Raw genomic sequence first — 22,341 nt, 5'->3', positions numbered from 1 at the left:
TAATATAGGTAGGGAATATACAGTGAATGGTAGAACCCTCAAGAGTATTGACAGTCAGAGAGATCTTGGTGTACAGGTCCATAGGTCACTGAAAGGGGCAACACAGGTGGAGAAAGTAGTCAAGAAGGCATACAACATGCTTGACTTCATTGGCTAGGGCATTGAGTATAAAAATTGGCAAGTCATGTTGCCAGAGCACGGGCGTCAATTACTCGGGGGCATAGGTTTAAGGTGTGATGGGCAAGGTTTAGAGGAGATCTACGAGGCAAGTTTTTTACACAGAGGGTAGTGGGTGCCTGGAACTCCCTACCAGAGGAGGAGGTGGAAGCAGGGACGATAGTGACGTTTAAGGGGCATCGTGACAAATACATGAATAGGATGGGAATAGAGGGATACTGACCCCAGAAGTGTAGAAGATTTTAGTTTTGACGGGCAGCATGGTTGGCGCAGGCTTGGAGGGCCGAAGGGCCTGTTCCTGTGCTGTACTTTTCTGTGTTCTTTGTTCTTTGTCCCCGAAAACTGAGAAGCCAAGTGACCGATGGCGTCAGGAACTCGGCCCATCGGGGGCGGAGCACCGGGGGAGGGCCTCAGGTGATGTCCTGAGGCCATCCCAACAGTGTGCGGCGTCAGCGATTATGCCGTTTTTGGCGAGGTGGAGAATCCGAAAAATGGCTATTCGCCGAACGTGGCATCGGCAATCGGAGAATCCTTCCCATACTCTCCCAAACAGAGAATCCAGCCCACTCTGTGCAATCAGCATGCATCTCACTTCACTTGTCTTTGCTTTACATACGTATCACTTCAGTCATCCTGCAGGAAAAAAACAAAGTGGATGGAAATACGCAGAATGTGGACCCTGCATGTGAGGAATGGTCACATAAGGTCCCATGGGCCACACTAAGATCCCAGATAGGCCAGATGTGGCGCCCGGGCCACAGGCTTTCCAACACTGGTCTAAAAATTCATTCAAGTTGTACCTTTCCCCACTTGACTTTCTGTGATTGCATGCGTGAAAAACAAGAAAATGGCACGTATGTGAAATTTAGAGAGACAAGGGCAGTTAAAGGAAAATGTCAAGAAGGGTTCTTTCTGGAAGAGTTTGGAGAGCCTTAAAAGTTACTTCACTCTTTTCCAAGACTAATGGAACTGAGAACTAACAAAAGACTAGCAAAACTGGAACTAAAAGAAACCCAAGATCTATGTATGGGTTTGCAGGCAAGTGACAATGGCCCAACACCTAAATTTATGTTTGATGGTTCTGTAAATTAAAATTATGTAACTTGAAGTACCTTTAAGGCAATAGTCCTCTGTGCCACGTGACTATGGAATTTATAAAGGTCAACATTGCACCTGACCTGCAAGGAAGAAGAACCTTCAAGCCACAGCTAACCATTACTGACACTGGGGTTATGTGCCAGCTTGACTTGACAACAGATGGCAACGCTCAAAATTTACCTCCCTGCTTGCCATCTGCAATTGCTAATACTATTCAGGAACTTTATGCTCTTGATAATATGATAAGGAGGGACTAGATAAAGGTCTTTAAAATTCTCAACAACTTGAAGATATTTGGTCCAGCAGAAATCTTTGGTCAGATACAGACCTCGTGTGCAATGTGTTTGTGCATTAGCAATTTACTCAAGTTACTTGTGTGTCATTTTATGAGGCAAACCTGGAAGGTCTGAATCATTTTCAATGCAATGTTCATGCCGGTATATTCCAATACATATACGCTATGCATAATTTAACAGTTATTGGTGAACATTATTTTTTTTAAATTCCTGCTGCCTTGCTGATCAGCAGTAATGATCAGAACACAAGTTAGAGAGTGACTTTTGTTTAAACCTGACTGGTGCATCCATATTTGTTCACATATGTACATGTATCAGCAAGCTTTGTGTTCATGTTGTTTTATGTAGTATATTTTGATAGAGAAACATGGTTAGTTTCATACTACGCGTTGGGGGTATATCAGCATCATGTGATGACATGTCAGTCCCAGACTACAATTTAAACAGTGAGTGACATTGGAAATAGATGCACAGCAGCACTTCCAAACCTTCTGCCTTGTCATTATCCTCGAAATAAAGCTGGGTGAGCCACATTAGGCTATCCCTAGGCAAGTCCTTGCAGAATTTCCCACTGTGCATCCATTAAACAGACCAAGAAAAAGAAAGATATGACAGCTATAGACAAGCGTGGGAAGTAAAGAAAATGGGCATGTGCTCAAAAGAATAAAATATTTTCAGGCAATTACCCTTTCTCAGTGCTTTCCTGCACTATGTCACTGTTTAGTTTAATCACAATGATATAGCTGTGCAGCAGGAATCAATGAATCATTAGTATGCTTCTTCATAGAGAATTTTTAAAATGTTTATCAGAAACTTAGTTTTGAATGCTGTTGTATTTGGTTCAGTCAAATATTATCATCGACAAGGACAAGGGAAGGGGTTCTTTACACTATAGCAAAGAAAATTTACTCTGAGCATTGCTCATTGTCCATTGGTAGATAATCCGATCCAACCATAGGCTGGATAATATGTTAATCCTTTGTGTACAGATTTCCACTGGGTTTAGTTAGAGAATTGTTAGTCGTATGTTTAATGATACTTGTCAAAATTGGGGTGTTGTGGATGGGGTGAAATAAGTATATTGTTTCTTTGACCTGAGCTCTGGCAAATTCAGGTTAACGCTTAAAAATGGAATAATTTGCACATCCCAATGCTTGCATTCGTTATAGTTCTAAATTTGTCACGTGATGCGTTGTCACAAAATTTAAATGACAGTGAACTAACTAAAAATGAATTTGTAGGAAAAACAAAGTCATGATATGGTGGTTTTGCTTTCTTTCAATGGATCAAATGTCACAGGCATTAGAACAATCACAGTTTGTTTTTTTTGCCTATCTTTGAGTAGGAGCATAGAAACATAAATCAAGGTTTTGAGACAGGGAATATCTTATGATGCAATGCTGCAGTACATACAGCTGTAATATTGATACTTTCACTGCCTCAATGTGATTTGAGAGAGTTTGTAGGATAAGGAAATTCCTTACTTCAGTCATCCTGTTGTGAAACAAAAGAAACTGAAGGAGTGATCATTGCAGGCATATAAAATGTAGAGGAACATAAGATTATTACATCCATGTTTTCATATCATATACAAAAAATAAAATTGCTTTGAGACAGGGGAATGTCTATGGATGTTATTTGTAGGAACCTCCAGAAGGCAGTTGGTGAAGAGATTGTCAGCAAAAGCTGAAGTTCATGGAACTGAAGGCAAATTATTGACCTGGAAAACTGGAGCTGAGGTCAAAGATTAGCCATGATCTTCTTAAATGGCAAAGCAGACACATAGCTTACTCCTGTTCCTATTTCCTCTGTTCTTAAGATGCAGCACAAAAGAAGATAAATTGGATCATCATTGGTCAGGCCACCTAACTAACCCCATTCACTTGCTCTTTAACCATTACCCCATTATATTTTCCATTCAAGTATTTATCTATTTCTCTCTTGAATGGTACTGTTTCCACCACTCTTTTAGGTAATGCATTCCAGAGCACAATTACTCACTGTTCAAAAAAGAATTTTTTCTCATGTACCTCTGGTACATACTACTGTAACATTGATACTTCCACTGTCTCAATGTGATGCGTGAGAGTTTGTAGGATAAGGAAAATCCTTGGGCTGGATTCTCTGATCCCCGACTCCAAAATCGCATTCTGCAACGGGGCGGAGAACTCCCGATGCCGCCAAAATCGGAGATGGCGCCGCTTTTGCGATGCCCCGTCCCCTGAAAAGCGGCATACTCTAGGAGTACGCCGCGCGCCGTATCCTCCGAACATTGGCTGAGGCCTGCCCCACGATGCTCGGTCCCCAACCGGCCAAGTTCCCAATGGCGTGGGTCTCTCATGGTCTCGCCCGTTGGAAACTCAGCATGGCGGCTGCGAACTCAGTCCAGTGCCGCCACAGTCGGGGGAGGGCTGATCTGCATTTTCGGGGCTGGGGCACTGTGGTGGGGCGGTCCAGGACGCGTGAGCCGGCCGAAGTGGGGGACAATTTCTTGGGCTGGGTCCACGGGCTGCGTCCACCATGAAGCATGGTGCAGCCGCTGCAGGCCGCTGCTGTGTGCATGCGCGGCCATGGACCCAGCAATTCCCCAGGCCGGGAGCTCTACGTTGCCTGGCTGCTAGCCCCCCCCAAACAGGGAATTGGTGGCCGTTTTGCGCCAGTGGGGACTTAGTCTCCACAACGGAGATTCCAGCCCCTTATTTCAGTCATTTGCATGACTTGAATTTCTCCTGGCCGGCAGTTCCTGCGATTCTCCACCGGTGGCAGCACTTAATCTCCAGAACGGAGAATCCCAGCCCTTCATCTTCCATTGATCTGCCCATTTCATGAGATTCCTCCTGAAGTCTTATTATTTCCCTCATTGTTTACTACATCTGTATCAGCTGTAACCTTTGAAATGCTGCCCTGTATGTCCAAATCGAGGTCATTAATATACATTGAAATATCAACCATGTGGGACACCAATGTACTTGTCCCTCCAACGCCAACAACTCATCATTTTTACAGATCCTAGAAATCTGAAATAAATCAGCTCTGAAGAAGAGTTAAGAGACTCAAAACGCTAACTCTGTTTCTCTTGGCACAGATGCTGCCAGACCTGCTGAGTTTATCCTGCATTTCTGTTTTTAATTCACCACTAATCTTTGCAAATAGCACTGATCATTTCATACCGTGGACTTTAATTTTACTAATAAGTAACATTAATAACATTTCCAAGACAAGTTCATAAACATGTTAGAATTAATTACCCCCCACACCCTGCATCAAAGAATTTGTTGAACATTTCCGCCATCAAATTCACTTTCCAGACATATCTGTCTTGGAGGTTAGGGATCACATTTCCTCTCTCACTGTCGCTTTACTTTATCCTTTTGCAGTTCTTTTATTTTCCTTTTCCTTACAGATGCATGGTGCCTGCACGCGTTAGTTAATTTTTTTTCCAATTTCTATTGTGCTCCTTAACTTCGTTTTATCAGGAGAAGCTTGTGTCTTTCTCTATGGTCTCTCCAGGTACAGCAATACCACAGGAGAGAAATATGCTCAAGGTTAGGAGGCTAATGGCATCATTTTAATTCTATGCCATTGTGTAAGATAGGGTACAGTGAATTGGCAACCTGTTGAATATCTCTCCTGATTTTTGTTTCCATTAACTGCGAATATAAACATATATAAACATATATTGAGAAAATGCATGAGAAAATGTCTCAAAGAAAGAAAGAGAAAAAAAAATGAAGCATAAAGAATGGAACCTAAATAGAATGGACTGAGAGGCAGAAACAGAAAGGGCAAAACATCTGGAGTCAAAGAGGTCAAGTTTTGACTTTGGAAATGGTATCACCACATAATAATAATAATAACGCATGTAAATTGGAAAAGAAAGTATAATTATTACAGCCATGTTTTTGCCTCACATCCAAAAATTAAACTTCTTCAAGAGACCGGGGAATGCTTATGGATTTTATTTGTACGGACCTCCAGAAAGCTGTTGTTAAAGACCCTCAGAAAACTTTCAATTCAGCTGCTCAATATGCATATCTCCCAATTCTCAGTTCAATTTGAGAGATATATAAGAAGCAGCAAAGTTGATCGCACCCATATTACTTATCGCCCAAAGTCAACATTCCCAAGGAAGTTATTAATACAAAGAATTATTTTCATATTTTTGCCTGTGAGCAACACTATGGAAGATAGCTAGCATTATATCCTATCTTGCATATCTTATTTTGCTTCTTGAATCACAAAATTGAGTTTCCTTGTGTAATCAAAGGAAGGATAGACTTGGGGATGGGAGAGAAATTGTGAAAGATCCTTTGACAAAGTCGCTGTCAATGACACAATTGGTTGCACATTTATTCCTGGCTTCCTTTATTAATGTTTGAGTAGTAGTCTGTAATAAATATATGAAAAGGTTTAATGTGCCTTATTGAATTCTGTGCTTTTCAAGGTCACCAAAATTAATTCTGTTTAACCCCAGTTACACTATTATTAGAAGAGGCAAAGTATGCAGTATTATTGCTAAATTGAAAAATGATAAAGCCATGAAGAATGCATTGGAGAAAGTGCTTTGGGAGGCGGCATAAAAATTCACATGATGAGGTAGCCAAAATCAGTGTCTTAAATCAGATTCTGAGGTGCATTATTCATCACTGCATGGTGCATGCTTCATTATTTGTTATTGCATAGTGCCTTGAAGCAGGCTGCATCCATTTATGAAACGACAGCTTTTCACCAGCAGTATTTTAGGCTGTGTTCTAAAAATGCACATTCCCTATGCCAATCTGCAGAAAGGAAACTCAAATTTTTAACTTTGCATCTTGAAAAATGTCGAATTATTCTGTGTTTCAGCTGATATATTTTCAAAGTTGGGGAGGTGCTTAAAATTGATTAAATTGCCGAAAATAAATCTTTTCTCAAAGCTGGTGCTGCCATACAATATATTCCTCATGATGGTCATGAAATGAAATGAAAATCGCTTATTGTCACAAGTAGGCTTCAAATGAAGTTACTGTGAAAAGCCCCTAGTCGCCACATTCCGGCGCCTGTTCGGGGAGGCTGGTACGGGAATGTTCAATTTATAACTAATAACAACCACAGTCACGCATTCAGCAACAATAAAGCGTAATTAAATCCAAAGTAGACCTGTGAGCGCAGTGCAAGTGGCTCAGTGATAGAAAACTTAAACTGATAGTAATTTTTTGTCATGAATTTATTTTGAGACACAAACCCATGCTAAAATAGAAGGAAGAGGCCCGATCTTGCCAAATATGAACAGAGTCCAATAACGAGTGTGTTTAGCCACGTGTTTCCTGCTGCTCGCAGTGCCGAGAAATGACCCGCTGTCTAACGCCCTTCTGTTTAGATATGGGGCCTCAGCGGGGAACGCGCGCCCGAGGCCGCATTCAACTCCACGCACCGGAACTCCTGAGTCCAGCATGAGATTGGTGAACCATTTTAAAATGACGTCCTGATCTCTCGAACACCCGGTGCTTGCCAGGCAGTGCCAGGGTGCCAGGCTGGCAGTGCCAGGGTGTCACCCTGCCCAGAGGGCAAGCACCTGGGGCCTCCGATCCTCTGGGCAAACCCCACGAGTGCCATTCCGCCTGGTCCCCGTTTGTGGAATCCAGCACTGAACGGCGTTCATCCAACGTGAAGGGGATGGATCCCAATGCCTTGATTACCTCAGGGAACTGAATATTAGAGTAAGACTAGACGTCTCACTCTAATGTGCAGACTTGCCAAAACGTGATGCCGCCTACAATGGGTGGGCTTCACATCGCGACTGTCTAGTCTCCATCTGTGGAGACCAGCACTGAACGGTGCTCGCCCAAGGTCTCCAAGGTGAAGGGGATGGATCCCAATGGCTTTGTTACCTCAGAGAACTGAATATTAGAGTGAAACGCTCTAATATACAGATTTGCCAAAAAGTGATCCTGCCCACAATGGGCGGGCTTTACATCATGCCGTTTCGTTAGATCCATTTGTTCCATTAGATCTCACAAGGCATAGTGAGCTGGGTAGATCCGAGAGTGGGGTCTCCTGTCATTTACTGGCCACATTGCGCTATTTTTCTGGCGCAGCATAGCCAATAGATCGCACCCAAGATCACTAAAACATTTCTGATTTAGCAGTTTTCATTGTATTATTTTCTTAGATACTTTGTACATATTACAGTTTTCATAATAGAAACCAAACTAAGAAACCATATCCAATATTTCATTTAAACTGATCCCAACTATAAGACAACCTTCTGCGATTCCTTGAAATGTATTTTAAAATACCACACACCCTGTAGCATTTCCAAAATATAACTTATTGTTGTACATTCTGGCTTAAATTGTCTTATGTTTTGGAATCACTGATCTGTTATAACCATATTTGTGTCTAATTTTGTGAAGAATTATTTTCAGGAAGAAAGTGAAGAAAAATATTTGGGGACTCAGTTTATGAATTTGAAAAATCATCATTGCTGATTTGGGACTTGTTTGTGTGCTGTCAAAAACAGTTTAGGAGAAATATACAGTACTCTCATATGGAGATTGAAAATGCCCTGCAATGCACTCATCAGGTCAAATATCTAACTCTTATATTTTATAGGTTCATATTTCATGGTTGAGTAATTAGTATGGCTCAGCATCACTCAGAACTAGTCTAATTGGCCCACGATGATAAAGGTAGTCGCAATATAGCTTTGTATAAAAATTGGCTGCATATGTATAAATGTGTGAAAAAAAGCATGCTGGATGTCTGGTTGAAGATTTGTGCCAGTATTCCAGTTTGGGAGTTCAAATGACTGACACATCTTTGTTCTCAGTTTATGCTAAATTATTGAAATCCATTGCTGCCCATTGAATATTCTTCATGCACTTCGTGTTATCATCCGTTATCCCCATATAATTAATGTAGACACAGTATGTTCCCATATAGTAGCCCTTAGAATGAACAGCTTAAAAGCTTTGAAGACACTTGAATTAGAACTCCCTGGTATTTTAGCTGTTTCTTTTAGTTGCTATTGTTTGCGAAATTGATTGGAAGTTTTGTTCTTTTTTTAAAGGTGCTATGTTGATGACAGGATCTCTAAGGTTGCTTGGCTGAACCGATCTAATATCATTTTTGCTGGAAATGATAAATGGTCCCTGGACTCTCGAGTGACTCTATTGACCAGTGCTCGCTTAGAGTATAGCCTTCAGATTCAGCAGGTGGATGTATCTGACGAAGGGCCTTACACATGCTCAGTACAGACCCAGCATCACCCCAAGACCTATCAAGTGCATTTGATCGTACAAGGTAAGGTATTTGTGCCATTTATTTGCTCAAGTATTTGCCACAACAATATATGAATGCTCCTGCAGAAGGAATCAATGTTGTCTCAATGTTCAGCAGCCATTCATAAAGGCACGGTGCTGAGTTTGGTGAATGGTTGGTAATTCAATTGTCGTCTTATGAGGTTAATTTATGGGGCTTAATACCTATCTGACTGCTAAGACCTATAAACCATAAATCATATGCATGTCACACAGGAATTTAAAGAGTTGGAGTATAATTTCAAATCTAAAAGTAAATGTGTGTGGCTGGAAATTGGATTATGTCTCCATGATCACCCCTCCCCACCAAACCACGCACAAGTTGGGACACAATCCTGGTGCAACACACACCAATGACTTTGGTAGGAGGACCACAGTAGATTTGTCTGCAAACCTCATTAGGATTGTACTTGTGAGCTACGGCCTCCAGTGACAGCCCCAGAATCAGCTGTCCAGTCGTAAGGATAGTGATATCGGCTAGGGTGCTGCCACAGAGACTTCAGAGGAGGAAGTCATGTGGGTTGTGAACAGTAGCTGGAGTGCACCTCCTCCCTTCAGTTCCACACTCAGAGAAGTATGTTGAAAAATTCTTCAAGGACCACTGTTTACATCATATGTTTACGTGGTAGTTCAGAACAGAACAAATCTGACGCACTCAGGATAAACCCATGTCCTGTGTCATAGAACATAGAACATAGAAAATACAGCACAGAACAGGCCCTTCGGCCCACGATGTTGTGCCAAACCTTTGTCCTATATTAATCATAGATTATCATTGAATTTACAGTGCAGAAGGAGGCCATTCGGCCCTTTGAGTCTGCACCGGCTCTTGGAAAGAGCACCCTACCCAAACTCAGCACCTCCACCCAACACCAAGGGCAATTTGGACATTAAGGGCAATTTATCATTGGCCAATTCACCTAACCCGCACATCTTTGGACTGTGGGAAGAAACCGGAGCACCCAGAGGAAACCCACGCAGACACGGGGAGGACGTGCAGACTCCGCACAGACAGTGACCCAAGCCGGAATCGAACCTGGGAACCTGGAGCTGTGAAGCAATTGTGCTATCCACAATGCTACCGTGCTGCCCTTAAGAACAAATAAATCTACACTATATCATTTTACCGTAATCCATGTACCTATCCAATAGCTGCTTGAAGGTCCCTAATGTTTCCGACTCAACTACTTCCACAGGCAGTGCATTCCATGACCCCACTACTCTCTGGGTAAAGAACCTACCTCTGATATCCCTCCTATATCTTCCACCTTTCACCTTAAATTTATGTCCCCTTGTAATGGTTTGTTCCACCCGGGGAAAAAGTCTCTGACTGTCTACTCTATCTATTCCCCTGATCATCTTATAAACCTCTATCAAGTCGCCCTTCATCCTTCTCCGTTCTAATGAGAAAAGGCCTAGCACCCTCAACATTTCCTCGTAAGACCTACTCTCCATTCCAGGCAACATCCTGGTAAATCTTCTTTGCACCTTTTCTAAAGCTTCCACATCCTTCCTAAAATGAGGTGACCAGAAATTTACTGACCCACCCTTCAACTCCCTCATCCAAGTCATTAATGAAAACCACAAACAGCAGAGGACCCAGAACTGATCCCTGCGGTACGCCACTGGTAACTGGGATCCAGGCTGAATATTTGCCATCCACCACCACTCTCTGACTTCTATCTGTTATCCAACTGGCCAAGTTTCCCACTATCCCATGCCTCCTTACTTTCTGCATAAGCCTACCATGGGGAACTTTATCAAATGCCTTACTAAAATCCATGTACACTACATCCACTGCTTTACCTTCATCCACATGCTTGGTCACCTCCTCAAAGAATTCAATAAGACTTGTAAGGCAAGACCTACCCCTCACAAATCTGTGCTGACTATCCCTAATCAAGCAGTGTCTTTCCAGATGCTCAGAAATCCTATCCTTCAGTACCCTTTCCATTACTTTTACCACCGAAGTAAGACTAACTGGCCTATAATTCCCAGGGTTATCCCTAGTTCCTTTTTTGAACAGGGGCACGACATTCGCCATCTCCAATCCCCTGGTACCACCCCTGTTGACAGTCAGGACGAAAAGATCATTGCCAACGGCTCTGCAATTTCATCTCTTGCTTCCCATAGAATCCTTGGATATATCCCGTCAGGCCCGGGGGACTTGTCTATCCTCAAGTTTTTCAAAATGCCCAACACATCTTCCTTCCTAACAAGTATTTCCTCGAGCTTACCAATCTGTTTCACACTGTCCTCTCCAACAATATTGCCCCTCTCATTTGTAAATACAGAAGGACATGGGACATGGGATCCCAGAACTTCATTGGCGCCTCTGCCATTTTTCAGGTGGAAAGCAGACAATTAAGCTTCCAATTAGCATGTGCCTCCCACCCAGCATGTTATAAGTGCACCGCCCACTTATTGAATCAGGCCACTCTGTAGGCATCCAGGTTGCACATCAGAATTATTTAAATCACTGGTAACTATGAAAATAAAGGTCTTACATTTGAACTCTTTTGAATATTGGGCCGTCTCAACATCTAACTCACTAGGTGATAAACTGTCTGGTGACATGTGTCTGTTGGTCAGAAGAATCCTCACCAGCAATTTTTAAAGAACTCATCCATTACATAATGGTTAATCCTTAGTTTAACACTTGAGACCGCTGGTCAACATTTTGGTGTTTCCTGACTGAAAAATAGTTCTGACTGCTTGATTTGGATTTGGAATTAGATTAATTTATTGTCATGTGTACTGAGGTACAGTGAAAAGTATTGTTCTGCGTGCAGCTCAAACAGATCATTCCGTACATGAAAAGAAAATACATAATAGGGCAAACATAAAATACACAATGTAAATACATAGACACAGGCATCAGGTGAAGCATGTGTGAAGAGATCAGATCAGTCCATAAGTCCATCAGCCCACAAGAGGGTCATTTAGGAGTCTGGTAACAGTGAGGAAGAAGCTGTTTTTGAATCTGTTAGTGCGTGTTCTCAGACTTTTGTATCTCCTGCCCGATGGAAGAAGCTGGAAGCCGGCTGGGAAGGGTCTATGATTATGCTGCCTGCTTTCCCAAGGCAGCAAGAGGTGCAGACAGAGTCAATGCATGGGAGGCGAGTTCGTGTGATGGACTGGGCAGTGTTCATGACTCTTTATAGTTTTTTCTGGTCTTGGGCCGAGCAGTTGCCATATCAGGCTGTGATGCAGCTAAATAGGATGTTTTCTATGGTGCACCTGTAAACGTTGGTAAGAGTCAGTATGGACACACCAAATTTCTTGGTTTCCTGAGGAAGTATAGGCGCTGTTGTGCTTTCTTGGTCATAGCATCGACGTGGGTGGACTAGGACAGATTTTTGGTGATGTACACACCTCGGAATTTGAAGCTGTCAACCATCTTCACCTCGGCCCCGTTGATGCAGACAGGGGTGTGTACAGTGCTTTGCTTCCTGAAGTCAATGACCAGCTTTTTAGTTTTGCTGGCATTGAGGGAAAGATTGTTGTCGTTACACCACTCGGTTCTCTATCTCCTTCCTGTATTCTGACTCATCGTTGTTTGAGATCTGACCCACTACGGTCGTTTCAACAGCAAAGTTGTAGATGGAGTTGAAATCAGATTTTGCCACGCAGTCATGTGTGTATAGGGAGTATCGTAGGGGGCTAAGTGCGCAGCCAGGTGGGGCCCCGGTATTGAGGACTATCGTGAAGGAGATGTTGTTGTTTATTCTTACTGATTATGGTCTGTGGGTCAGGAAGTCGAGGATCCAATTGCAGAGTGAGGAGCCAAGTCTTTGGTTTTGGCGCTTTGATATGAGCTTGGCTGGGATTATGGTATTGAAGGCGGCGCTATAGTCAATAAATAGGAGTCTGATGTACGAGTCCTTGTTGTCGAGATGCTCCAGCTGGTGCTGTACTATTTTTGACTGCCTTCTCAACATTTGTACTGTAGTCATGACTGGTCTGTTAGAGCTCCTCTAAAAGGAGGTCACCAAGACACACAACATGAGGAGGAATACTTAAAGGGCGGTACTGTGGCGCAGTGGTTAGTAATGCTGCCTCACGGCGTCGAGGACTCGGGTTCGATCCCGGCCCCAGGGCACTGTCCATGTGGAGTTTGCACATTCACCCCGTGCCTGCACGGGTCTCACACCCACAACCCAAAGATGTGCATGGTCGGTGAATTGGCCACGCTAAATTGCCCTTAATTGGAAAAATAAAAGAAGTGGGTACTCTAAATTTATATTAAAAAAAGTGGAGCAATACTTATATCACTTTCCTCTTGGGCAGAGAAAAGTAGAATGAAACAACACTTGGCCTTTCATGCAATGCAGTTTCATTGAGGTCCAAAGTGACATCGCCGAAACTCTCTTTACGTTGCTTGCTGCCCATCACCAGCCAATCATCTTTAATGATCGGATTCCACTTGCACAACATTCCATTTTTTTGTGACTACAGGCTGCACAATCATGCAGATCTGACCCAGTTTCCTGGCAACTGTCATGTTTCCTTGGTCTTATGCAAGTCATCAGTGCCACCATTGTTTCAGCAGGTCACCCAGTTATTGTTGGCTATTTGAAAACAAGAGATATCCAATTTTCCATCATGAGGATCAACCTGGGAAACAAGAAGAGGGAAAGACCAAGAGTTGCATCAACCAGCACTGCTCCTAGCTGCCAGAGTATTCAAAGACAAGTTCACTGAAGAGTGGTGCACTTGATCCATCCCTTCCATTCCATCTTTGTCACCATCAATTGACTTTCTTCAGCCTAAAATGATGGTTCTACTTTTCAATTCTCGACAAATATAAAGACCAACAGCAAATCTGGAACATAACTTAACATTATCAAACTGTTATATTCCATCTGTAGCCAATGGTTAACCAAAATTCCTATGAATTGTCCATTGTGCAAACCTTCAGTTCCTGTCATGTGTGCTTGTTTACTTATCCTACTGCTCCGATGAAATGTTTCGCTTGTGGCTACACCAAATGGTAGAGCTTCCATTCAGAGTACTTTAGATGACTGTGGTGGTTGACTTTGATTAGCTCTGGCTTTAAGGGTTCAGAAGCATTCTGAAATGCAGATTACTGACAAGATGTTGGACAGAAAGGTCTCAAATCCTGGGCATAATCTGGAGTTAATGATTTCCCTGCTCGGGTCACTGGTTAAAATTGGAGATCAGACTCTAATCTGTGTATTTAAAGTGGGACCCCACTGACATCAACTAGATGTCTGCCCAAAAGAGCAGGTTACAAACTACAGAAAAATATCAGGTTATTGAGGTGAAAGTTCTCCCAGTTGAATTTAATTGCCCTCTGGCCTTGTTCTCACCAGGTGAGCTGGGTTAAAATATCCCCAACTAACTTTTTCCCGATGTTTATTTTGCCATGATAAATTCCTAATGTTCATATTTATTATGATGATAACATAAAAAGTTGTCATATTGCAATTACAACCATTCCCACACCAACCCATCCAGTGTTCGTACTGAAAATGTCTCTGCTGAGAAAGGGTGTAATTATAACATGACAAGTTGATGTTGGCAACTTCTATTATAAATGCAAGATATAGAATTTTATAATGCAGGATGTTAACAGGGTATGCATGCAGATGTAAGATATTTATATTGCAATATAGATTACTGGAGGATAGATCTATCTGACCTATAAGCCTTTCTGCTGTCAAATTCCAATGTGCTTCACAAGGCTGATAGATACACTTCAAGTGAGCCATTTTATTCCAAAAGGTAGAAAGCTTTGTTTCTACGTGGAACCCCATCACAGCCTGGCTCTGGGCTGATGGAATTCACCCAGTGAAAGGAATTAAGTTCAAATGGAAAGCCGCCTTTGGATTTGAAGCTATGGTTGGAAGTTGAACACTCAGTCATTTGCACCAACACCCTCCTGAAATTACTTAGTGACTGAAAAGCAGACGTCAGGAGTACTTTTTCTTCTTCTCGGGCTAAGATTGTTTTTGAAAATGATGCCATTTACTGGAGCTTCCATGCAGACAAGAATTTCTCTCACAACTTTCTGTTTCAAAAGGCAATCCATCAGAATGGAAAATCTAGCACAAAAAATGCAACAATTTTGGGATAGCCAGTCTTCAGACAGAAAAACATGAAACAAGGGGCTGGATTCTCCGTTTGGGAGACTAAGTCCCACACCGGCATGAAAACGATGGTGATTTACACCAAGAAAACTGGTGCAAAGCGGCCACCAATTCCCTGTTTTGCAAGAGGCAGGCGATGTTTGAACTGCGGGAAGCCTGGACACTATGCAGCCTTGTGCAAGTCTGCACCACCAGTCAGGGGCCAGCGCTCCCAATTCCGACGACGGCACGTTCAGAGTGTGCAACAACGATTAGAGGATTCTGATTCTGGCAGCACAACTGTGGCTGTGGATTCGGCGGGCGAGTGGCGTGCGGTGATGCAGGTCAACCACTGGTCCATATAGTTTAAGCTGGACACAGGTGCTTCTGCCAACCTCCTCGCACAGGCAGATTTCAAACGCATCAAGAAGCCCCCCCAAGGTCCTTCTAGCAGCCTGCAGGCTCCTGGACTACAACGGAAATGCAATCACGGCACTGGGATCCTACCATCTATTCATCTCCAACCGGATCACCCATGCACGGTTACGTTTTGAAATTGTCAAGCCATACAGGGCATCCCTACTTGGCGCACATGCCTGCAAGCAGCTGAACCTCGTGCAGCGGGTTTACACAACAACATCCTCCAATGTGGATTTTCAGGCTGGCATTGACGACATGCTCGCTCAGTATCCGGATGTGTTCGACGGGATGGGCACGCTGCCATATCGATACAAGATTCTGCTATGACCTGATGCTAAGCCAGTGGTCCACGCACCACGCCGGGTCCCGGCTCCACTGAGGGAGGGGCTGAAGGCACAGCTCAGGGATCTTCAGCAACAGGGCATCATTTCCAAGGTAACCGAACCGACTGACTGGGTCAGCTCGATGGTATGTGTTAGAAAGCTTTCGGGAAACCTGCGCATCTGCATTGATCCCAAGGATATCAATAAGATTATAATGCGTGAACACTACCCCATCCCGAAGCAGGAGGAACTCACCAGTTAGATGGCACACGCACGTTTTTTCACCAAGTTAGATGCATCACATGGATTTTGGAAAATCCAGCTGGATGAGTCCAGCAGAAGGCTCTGCACCTTTAACACACAGATACTGTTTGGCAGATACTGCTATAATCGCATGCCGTTTGGCATTGTCTTGGCATCGGAGATCTTCCATTGCATCATCTAGCAGATGATTGAGTGCATTGAAGGGGTTCGTGTGTACGTGGACGACATCATCACATGGTCCACGACCCATGAAGAGCATGTTTCCTGTCTCCAGCAGATATTCCGCTGTGTCTATGCCAATGGCCTGAAGCTGAACAGGTCCAAATGTTTCTTTGGCATGGCGACACTCAAGTTCCTATGTGACCAGATCTCTCAGCAGGGCGTGTGCCCGGACACAGACAAGGTCAAGGCCATCAAAGCCATGAAGGTCCCTGAAGACAAGAAGGCGGTGTTGCGCTTCCTGGGCATGGTCATTTTCTGGGCAAGTTCATCCCAAACCTGGCCTCACACACCACATCCCTACGAAACCTGGTGAAAAAGTCCACTGCCTTTGAGTGGAAGGCAGCATATCAGGCAGAGTGGTTGAAGCTGAAAGCCAAGCTCACCACTGCACCCATCTTGGCATTTTTCGACCCAGACAGGGAGACAAAGATCTCGACAGATACGAGCCAGATGGCATTGATGCGGTACTGCTTCAACGCGATGACACTTCATCCTGGGCACCGGTAGCCTACGCATCAAGGGCCATGACACCCATCAAAACAAGTTATGCGCAAATAGAGAAGTAATGCCTGGGTCTTCTCACTGGCATTCTCAAGTTTCACAACTATGTCTACGGCCTGCCGACATTCGCTGTCGAGACGGATCATAGGCCTCTGGTCCACATTATCCACAAGGACCTGAACGACATGACGCCTTGGTTGCAGCACATCCTCCTCAAACTCAGAAGGTACGACTTTGACTTAGTGTACACGCATGGCAAGGAGCTCATCATCGCTGATGTATTGTCCCGCTCCATCACATTGCCTAGTGAACCGCTGGAAATCATCCAGCAGATTGAATCACAGGTGCAGCTGTGTGCTAGCACCCTTCGGCGTCTGATTAGAAGGTGGTTCGTATTCGCGAGGAGACAGCCAAAGACCCCCTCTTGCAGCGTGTCATGCACCACCTCGCCAATGGCTGGCAGAAAGGGCAGTGCCCTCAATTTTACAATGTAAAGAACGACCTGACGGTGATTGATGGTATCCTCCTCAAGCTGGACCGGACTGTCATTCCACTCAGTCTCCAGAGCTTGTTGCTCCGCCAAATCCATGAGGGCCACCTGGGCGTTGAGAAGTGCAGATGCAGAGCCAGGCAGGCTGTCTACTGGCCCGGTATTAGCCAGGACATCTCGAACATGGTCCTCAACTGTGCGACCTGTCAACGCTTCCAACCAGCGCAGAGCAAGGAGACGCTCCAGCAGCATGAAATCGAGACCTCCCCGTGGCCCAAGGTTGCCATCGACCTCTTTTGTGCGAATGGTCGTGACTACGTGTTGATTATTGACTATTTCTCCAATTACCCTGAAGTCGTGAAGCTCTCAGACCTCACATCTCGGACCGTCATCAAGGCCGGAAAGGAGACGTTCTCCACGCATCGTATCCCACTAACTGTCATGAGTGACAATGGCCCGTGCTTCAACAGCCACGCGTGGTCTATGTTTGCCAAGTCATACCATTTTAAACATGTCACTTCCAGCCCACACTATCCGCAGTCCAATGGGAAGGTTGAAAAAGGGGTGCACAGTGTGAAACAGCTCATCTGCCAGGCCGCGGATTCTGCTTCTGACATCTACCTCGTGCTGCTTGCGTACAGAGCGACCCCACTGTCCACTGGCATGTTGCCGGCTCAACTCCTGATGAAAAGGGACCTGCGGACAACACGTCCAGCCATACACTTGCCCAACCTGGATCACCTCCCGGTGCTGCAGAAGGTGCAGCAGCTCCGAAACCAGCAAAAGGAAGGCTATGATGCTCATGCCACCGATTTGCCCGTGTTATCCCCGGCAGACACTGTCAGGATCAAGATACTGGATGGTGGCTGGTCTGCTCCAGCTGTCGTTGTTCGACAGGCTGCGCCCTGCTCGTATGTTGTACGTATGGCTGATGGTTCTGTTGTGCAATGAAACAGAAGGGCACTGTGCAAAGTTGCCTGCCCGCAACCGCTTTCTTCTCCATTTCCGTCCATTGTTTTGCCACCTCTGTGGTGATGTGCATCAATGTAAATACATGTAGGCTAGCTAGACACTAGAAGGAGTACCTGAAACATCACACACACACGCTCAACCAATAGATCAATTAGATAGGACACGACCAATGGACACTCACAATACACACAAAGGTGACACGACCATAAGAGGGCATTACACTAACCCATATATAAAGGACACCACACACATGATCTGGCTCTTTCCAGTGGAGACAGTTTGTGCATAGAGACACAGGGTTGATTCAATATTACACCCACCACGTGGATTGCAGCAACTGGTTAGTCAGTCTGGGTAGCTATAGTAGGATTAGCAGTAGTTGAACCCGAGTAATAGAAGTGTAAATAGTTTAATGAACGTGTTAAAGTTATCTCCACGTCTGAACATTCCTTTGTCAAGTGCACCACAAGGAAGCCGATTATGTTACACCTACAACATAATAAATCAACCTCCTGATACCTCAAACTACGAGGCCACCAGTCAGGCTTCCATCCCGCCTATCAAGGCGTCGTCGTCCCCACCACCACCTCTCAGCGGTCGACAAGGATCAGACGCAAGCCCCAGAGACTGGACTTATGAACATTTGTTTTGTTTGCTATGTTCTGTTTTCTCACATTAGACAGCTGTCTTCACATGTAAATACGTTCACATATGCCACCGCTTGTAAATATGTTAATATATGCCACCACATGTAAGTACGTTCCAGTTGCCAACAAAACGTTAAAAAAAGGGGAGATGTCATGATATACAGACAGGCATAGACAGGCAGCTAATGAACACAGAGAACAGGACATGACCAATGAGCAGGCAGGACATTCAGGGGTGGTATCTCACTATAAAAGACACGAGGCACTCACGCTCCGCCTCTTTCCACTGATGAACATCTACAGAGTGAGTCAGAGTGTATGTACAGTATCACACGTGGCTAAGAGCTAGTCCGGTTCAGTCAGACAGAGTAACCACACTTAGGTTAGCAGAGAGTCGAACTCATAGAGAACTGTGCTAATTGTGCTACTGGTTCAATAAATCAGATTGAACTAACTTCAAGGTCTGGAGTATCTTTTGGTTAAAGCTGCATCCAGTTGCAGCCTGTGTTATCCCAGAGTACATAGCACATCAAGAACCAGCTGATGTTATATATTTGGATTTTCAAAAGGCATTTGCTGAGGTACTACACAAAAGGCTACGACGCATGCTGGAGGCTCATGGTGTTGGAGATATTATTCTGGCATGGATAGAGGATTGGCTAACTAACAGGAATCATGAGTAGTGATAATGGGGCAGCTGGATTCTCCGTGGGATAACGGCGAAATCGCAAAACGTGATCGGCCGAAGAATCGGATTTGCCTCCGAAATTGGGCCTGGCGCTGGTTTTGCTCCGAAATCCGCATTCTCCGGACTCCCGAAATCGCGGCGACCGCTGCACTTCCCGGAAGTAATAATAATAGTAATATAGTAATAAATATAGTATGCATCTCATTATTGGTCGTGACGACCGATTCTTCGGGGACTCAGTGATTCTGCGCCTCGGATGGGCCGATTTCCCGACGGCGTGTTTCTAATGTGGCATAAAAAATCGTAAAGCTGGCATGCTGGCTGAGAGAAGAGGTAGGAGGTGACGTATGGGGATAGCAGACTCCCGGATCGAACACCGGCCATGCTTTCTGCAGTGGGGGGGCAGGCCCTGCCAGGGCTGGGGGAGGGGCGGAGAAGGGGGGGAACAGGCCAAGCAGCCGGGGAACCCCCGACAGGACAGGGGCGGTGCTCACGCACCGAGCGCCATTACGGTGCCCACCTTGCTGGCCACCCACCCAGGCTCCTGGGTGGACACAGCCCATGGTACCTGGCTGGCCACGGGTGTGCGCGCCATGGTAACATGTTTTCCTCTCACCCCCTGCAGGTAATTACGGCATTCGGTCATCAACCAGCGATGTTGGCCACCGTGGCGACGGCCGCTGCCCTGCATGCAGCCCTGTGGCAGCGTAAGCAGGGGTGGCTCAGAGAGCAGAGGAGCGGGCTGCAGAGGGACAGGTGGCAGCCGCTCAGGCTGGAGGTCCGGCCACCCAACAGGACACGAAGGAGGAGATGGAGCTGCCAAGGAGGCACCTGATGAGGCCACGTGTCTACCGCGACCGCATGTCATTTGAGGACCTTCGGACCGGGTATGCAGGAGGAGACTGCAGATGAGCAGGGAGACAGTGGGGCACATCTGCGGATCGGTACATCCAGTATACCCACCAGGATTCCCATGCAGTGGGGCTTCGCCGCCATCGTCTGGATCCCCCGGGTCCAGGGGGTTATCGATGGGCTGCATGTCACCTTACGGCCATCGGCGGATAACAGGCCACTGTTCACGAACAGGAAGGGGTACCACTCCATGAATGTTCAGGTGGTCTGTGACCATCAGATGTGGATCCTGCACGTCTGTGGCCAGTACCCGGACAGTGTACATGACTCATTCATATTGGCATAATCGCTGATCCCCGACATGTTCGAGGGACACCCCCCCCGACTGCGGGGCTGGTTGCTAGGTGACAGGGGTTACCCATTCCGGTCATGGCTGATGACACCTATACGGAGGCCACAGAGCGACGCGGAGAACCACTACAGTGATGCCTATTGAGCGACCAGGGGTAAGGTCGAGAGGTGCTTCGGGATCCTGAACATGCACTTCAGGTGCCTGGACCGCTCTGGAGGGGCCCTCCAGTCCGAGGCCAGGAGGGTCGGCAGCATCATGGTGGTCTGCTGCATCCACCCCAATATAGCCCAACAGAGGGGCAATATACTGAGGAGGATGAGGAGGAAGGCAGGCCTCATCAGGCGAGGAGGATGAGGGGGAGGGTGACAATGTGCGGGACATGGGGGCATGCCAGGCACGGGAGGCGGCACAACGGTACTGCCAGGGCCAGCGCACATGGGACACACTCTTTGAGACACTTTTCACCAACTAGAGGGGAGGGAGGTTGCTGGCCAGGGGCACGGACATCACCATACCACACCCCCTCACCTTCCACACAACCAAATACGCTCCCCTCCCACGCCACCGAACCACCCGCATGCACACCCCCTCCGTTGTATATACCTGCGGCACTACGAGCCGGGGCACTGGGTCTGGTCCATGGGATGGAGGATGATGACAGCTCGCTCTGCGATGAGCTCCATGCTCCACATATTTAGACAATGTCTGACTCATGCCCACAGTAGCACCTTCCACCTGTGTGATCCCTGCATGTGACCTGGCCAGTCCATCACACGGTCCTGTCGAATAGCTGGTGAGGAGGTGATGGGGGGGGGCTACATGGTCCACCCACTGGGCCTCACTCATCCACCACCCCTCACTACCAGTGGCCATCACTGACCGCCCCATCCCCACGCCCATCAGACAGAGCACCAAGGCTGGTTTAACAGTGTAAACATGTGTTTATTCTGAACAATCATATGCAGTCTGTGCCCTAGCCCCTTTATCTAAGCTGTGCCCTGCACCCGTGCCAACTCAACTGGTGTCTAACTTTCTTGCCTTACGGGCCCTAACACTATGCCTATGTGGCTCCCCAGACGGTACAGCAGTAGTGGAGTCAGACCGCTGTGACTCCTGCCCTGCGGCGAGGGTCTCCGTTGGCGCACGTCTCCTGGGGCAACCCGGCCTATATGGGCTCAGCTGCTCCTCGGGCATCCCGGGTGGTGCAGTGCCACCCTGTTCTGCTGGCTGCCCACAAGATTCAGCAGGGACAGGAGGGGGGGAGTCCGAGGTGCTGCAGTGTTCCGGCACCACCCCTGCAGGAGTCACCGGCACGGGCCCCAGCACCCCCTCCTGTCTTGGGGTGCCCGATGGTCCCCGGGCTTCTCCATGGGATGGGGGTGTGAGCGGAGCTATCCTCCGAGGCCCCCCCGCCAACTGGCACTGCCAGTCCTGGAGGCCCGCTCTGGTATTGACAAGGGTCTGAACGTTAGCGGCAATGGAGCGGCCAATCTCTATCTGGGACTGCAACACTTCACTCTGCGATTGTGCCACCACCCTCTGGTTCTGTGCCACATCAGCCAGTGAGTGGGCCACGTCCCTCAGAGTGTGGGCCGTATCAGCCAGTGAGTAGACCACCTCCCTCTGTGTCTGTGCGATGCCGGCCT

The 22,341-nt window shown here is 46.2% G+C and overlaps 1 protein-coding gene across 5 annotated transcripts in view; it reads left to right on the top strand.

The window, feature by feature from the left end:
- Positions 1 to 22,341, top strand: part of LOC140427995 (limbic system-associated membrane protein-like) — a 1,212,363-nt gene that overhangs the window by 484,089 nt on the left and 705,933 nt on the right. For all 5 annotated transcript variants that reach the window (XM_072513931.1, XM_072513930.1, XM_072513932.1 and 2 more), the window contains exon 2: positions 8,623 to 8,855. In XM_072513931.1, coding sequence (XP_072370032.1) covers positions 8,623 to 8,855 — 233 coding nt within the window. The remainder of the gene's footprint in view (positions 1 to 8,622; positions 8,856 to 22,341) is intronic.

The sequence above is a fragment of the Scyliorhinus torazame genome, chromosome 8 (genome assembly GCF_047496885.1).
Source record: "Scyliorhinus torazame isolate Kashiwa2021f chromosome 8, sScyTor2.1, whole genome shotgun sequence".
In the NCBI taxonomy this organism is placed as follows: Eukaryota; Metazoa; Chordata; class Chondrichthyes; order Carcharhiniformes; family Scyliorhinidae; genus Scyliorhinus; species Scyliorhinus torazame.
Note: the sequence above shows the minus strand (reverse complement) of the source record. Positions and strands in the feature narration are given on the sequence as shown.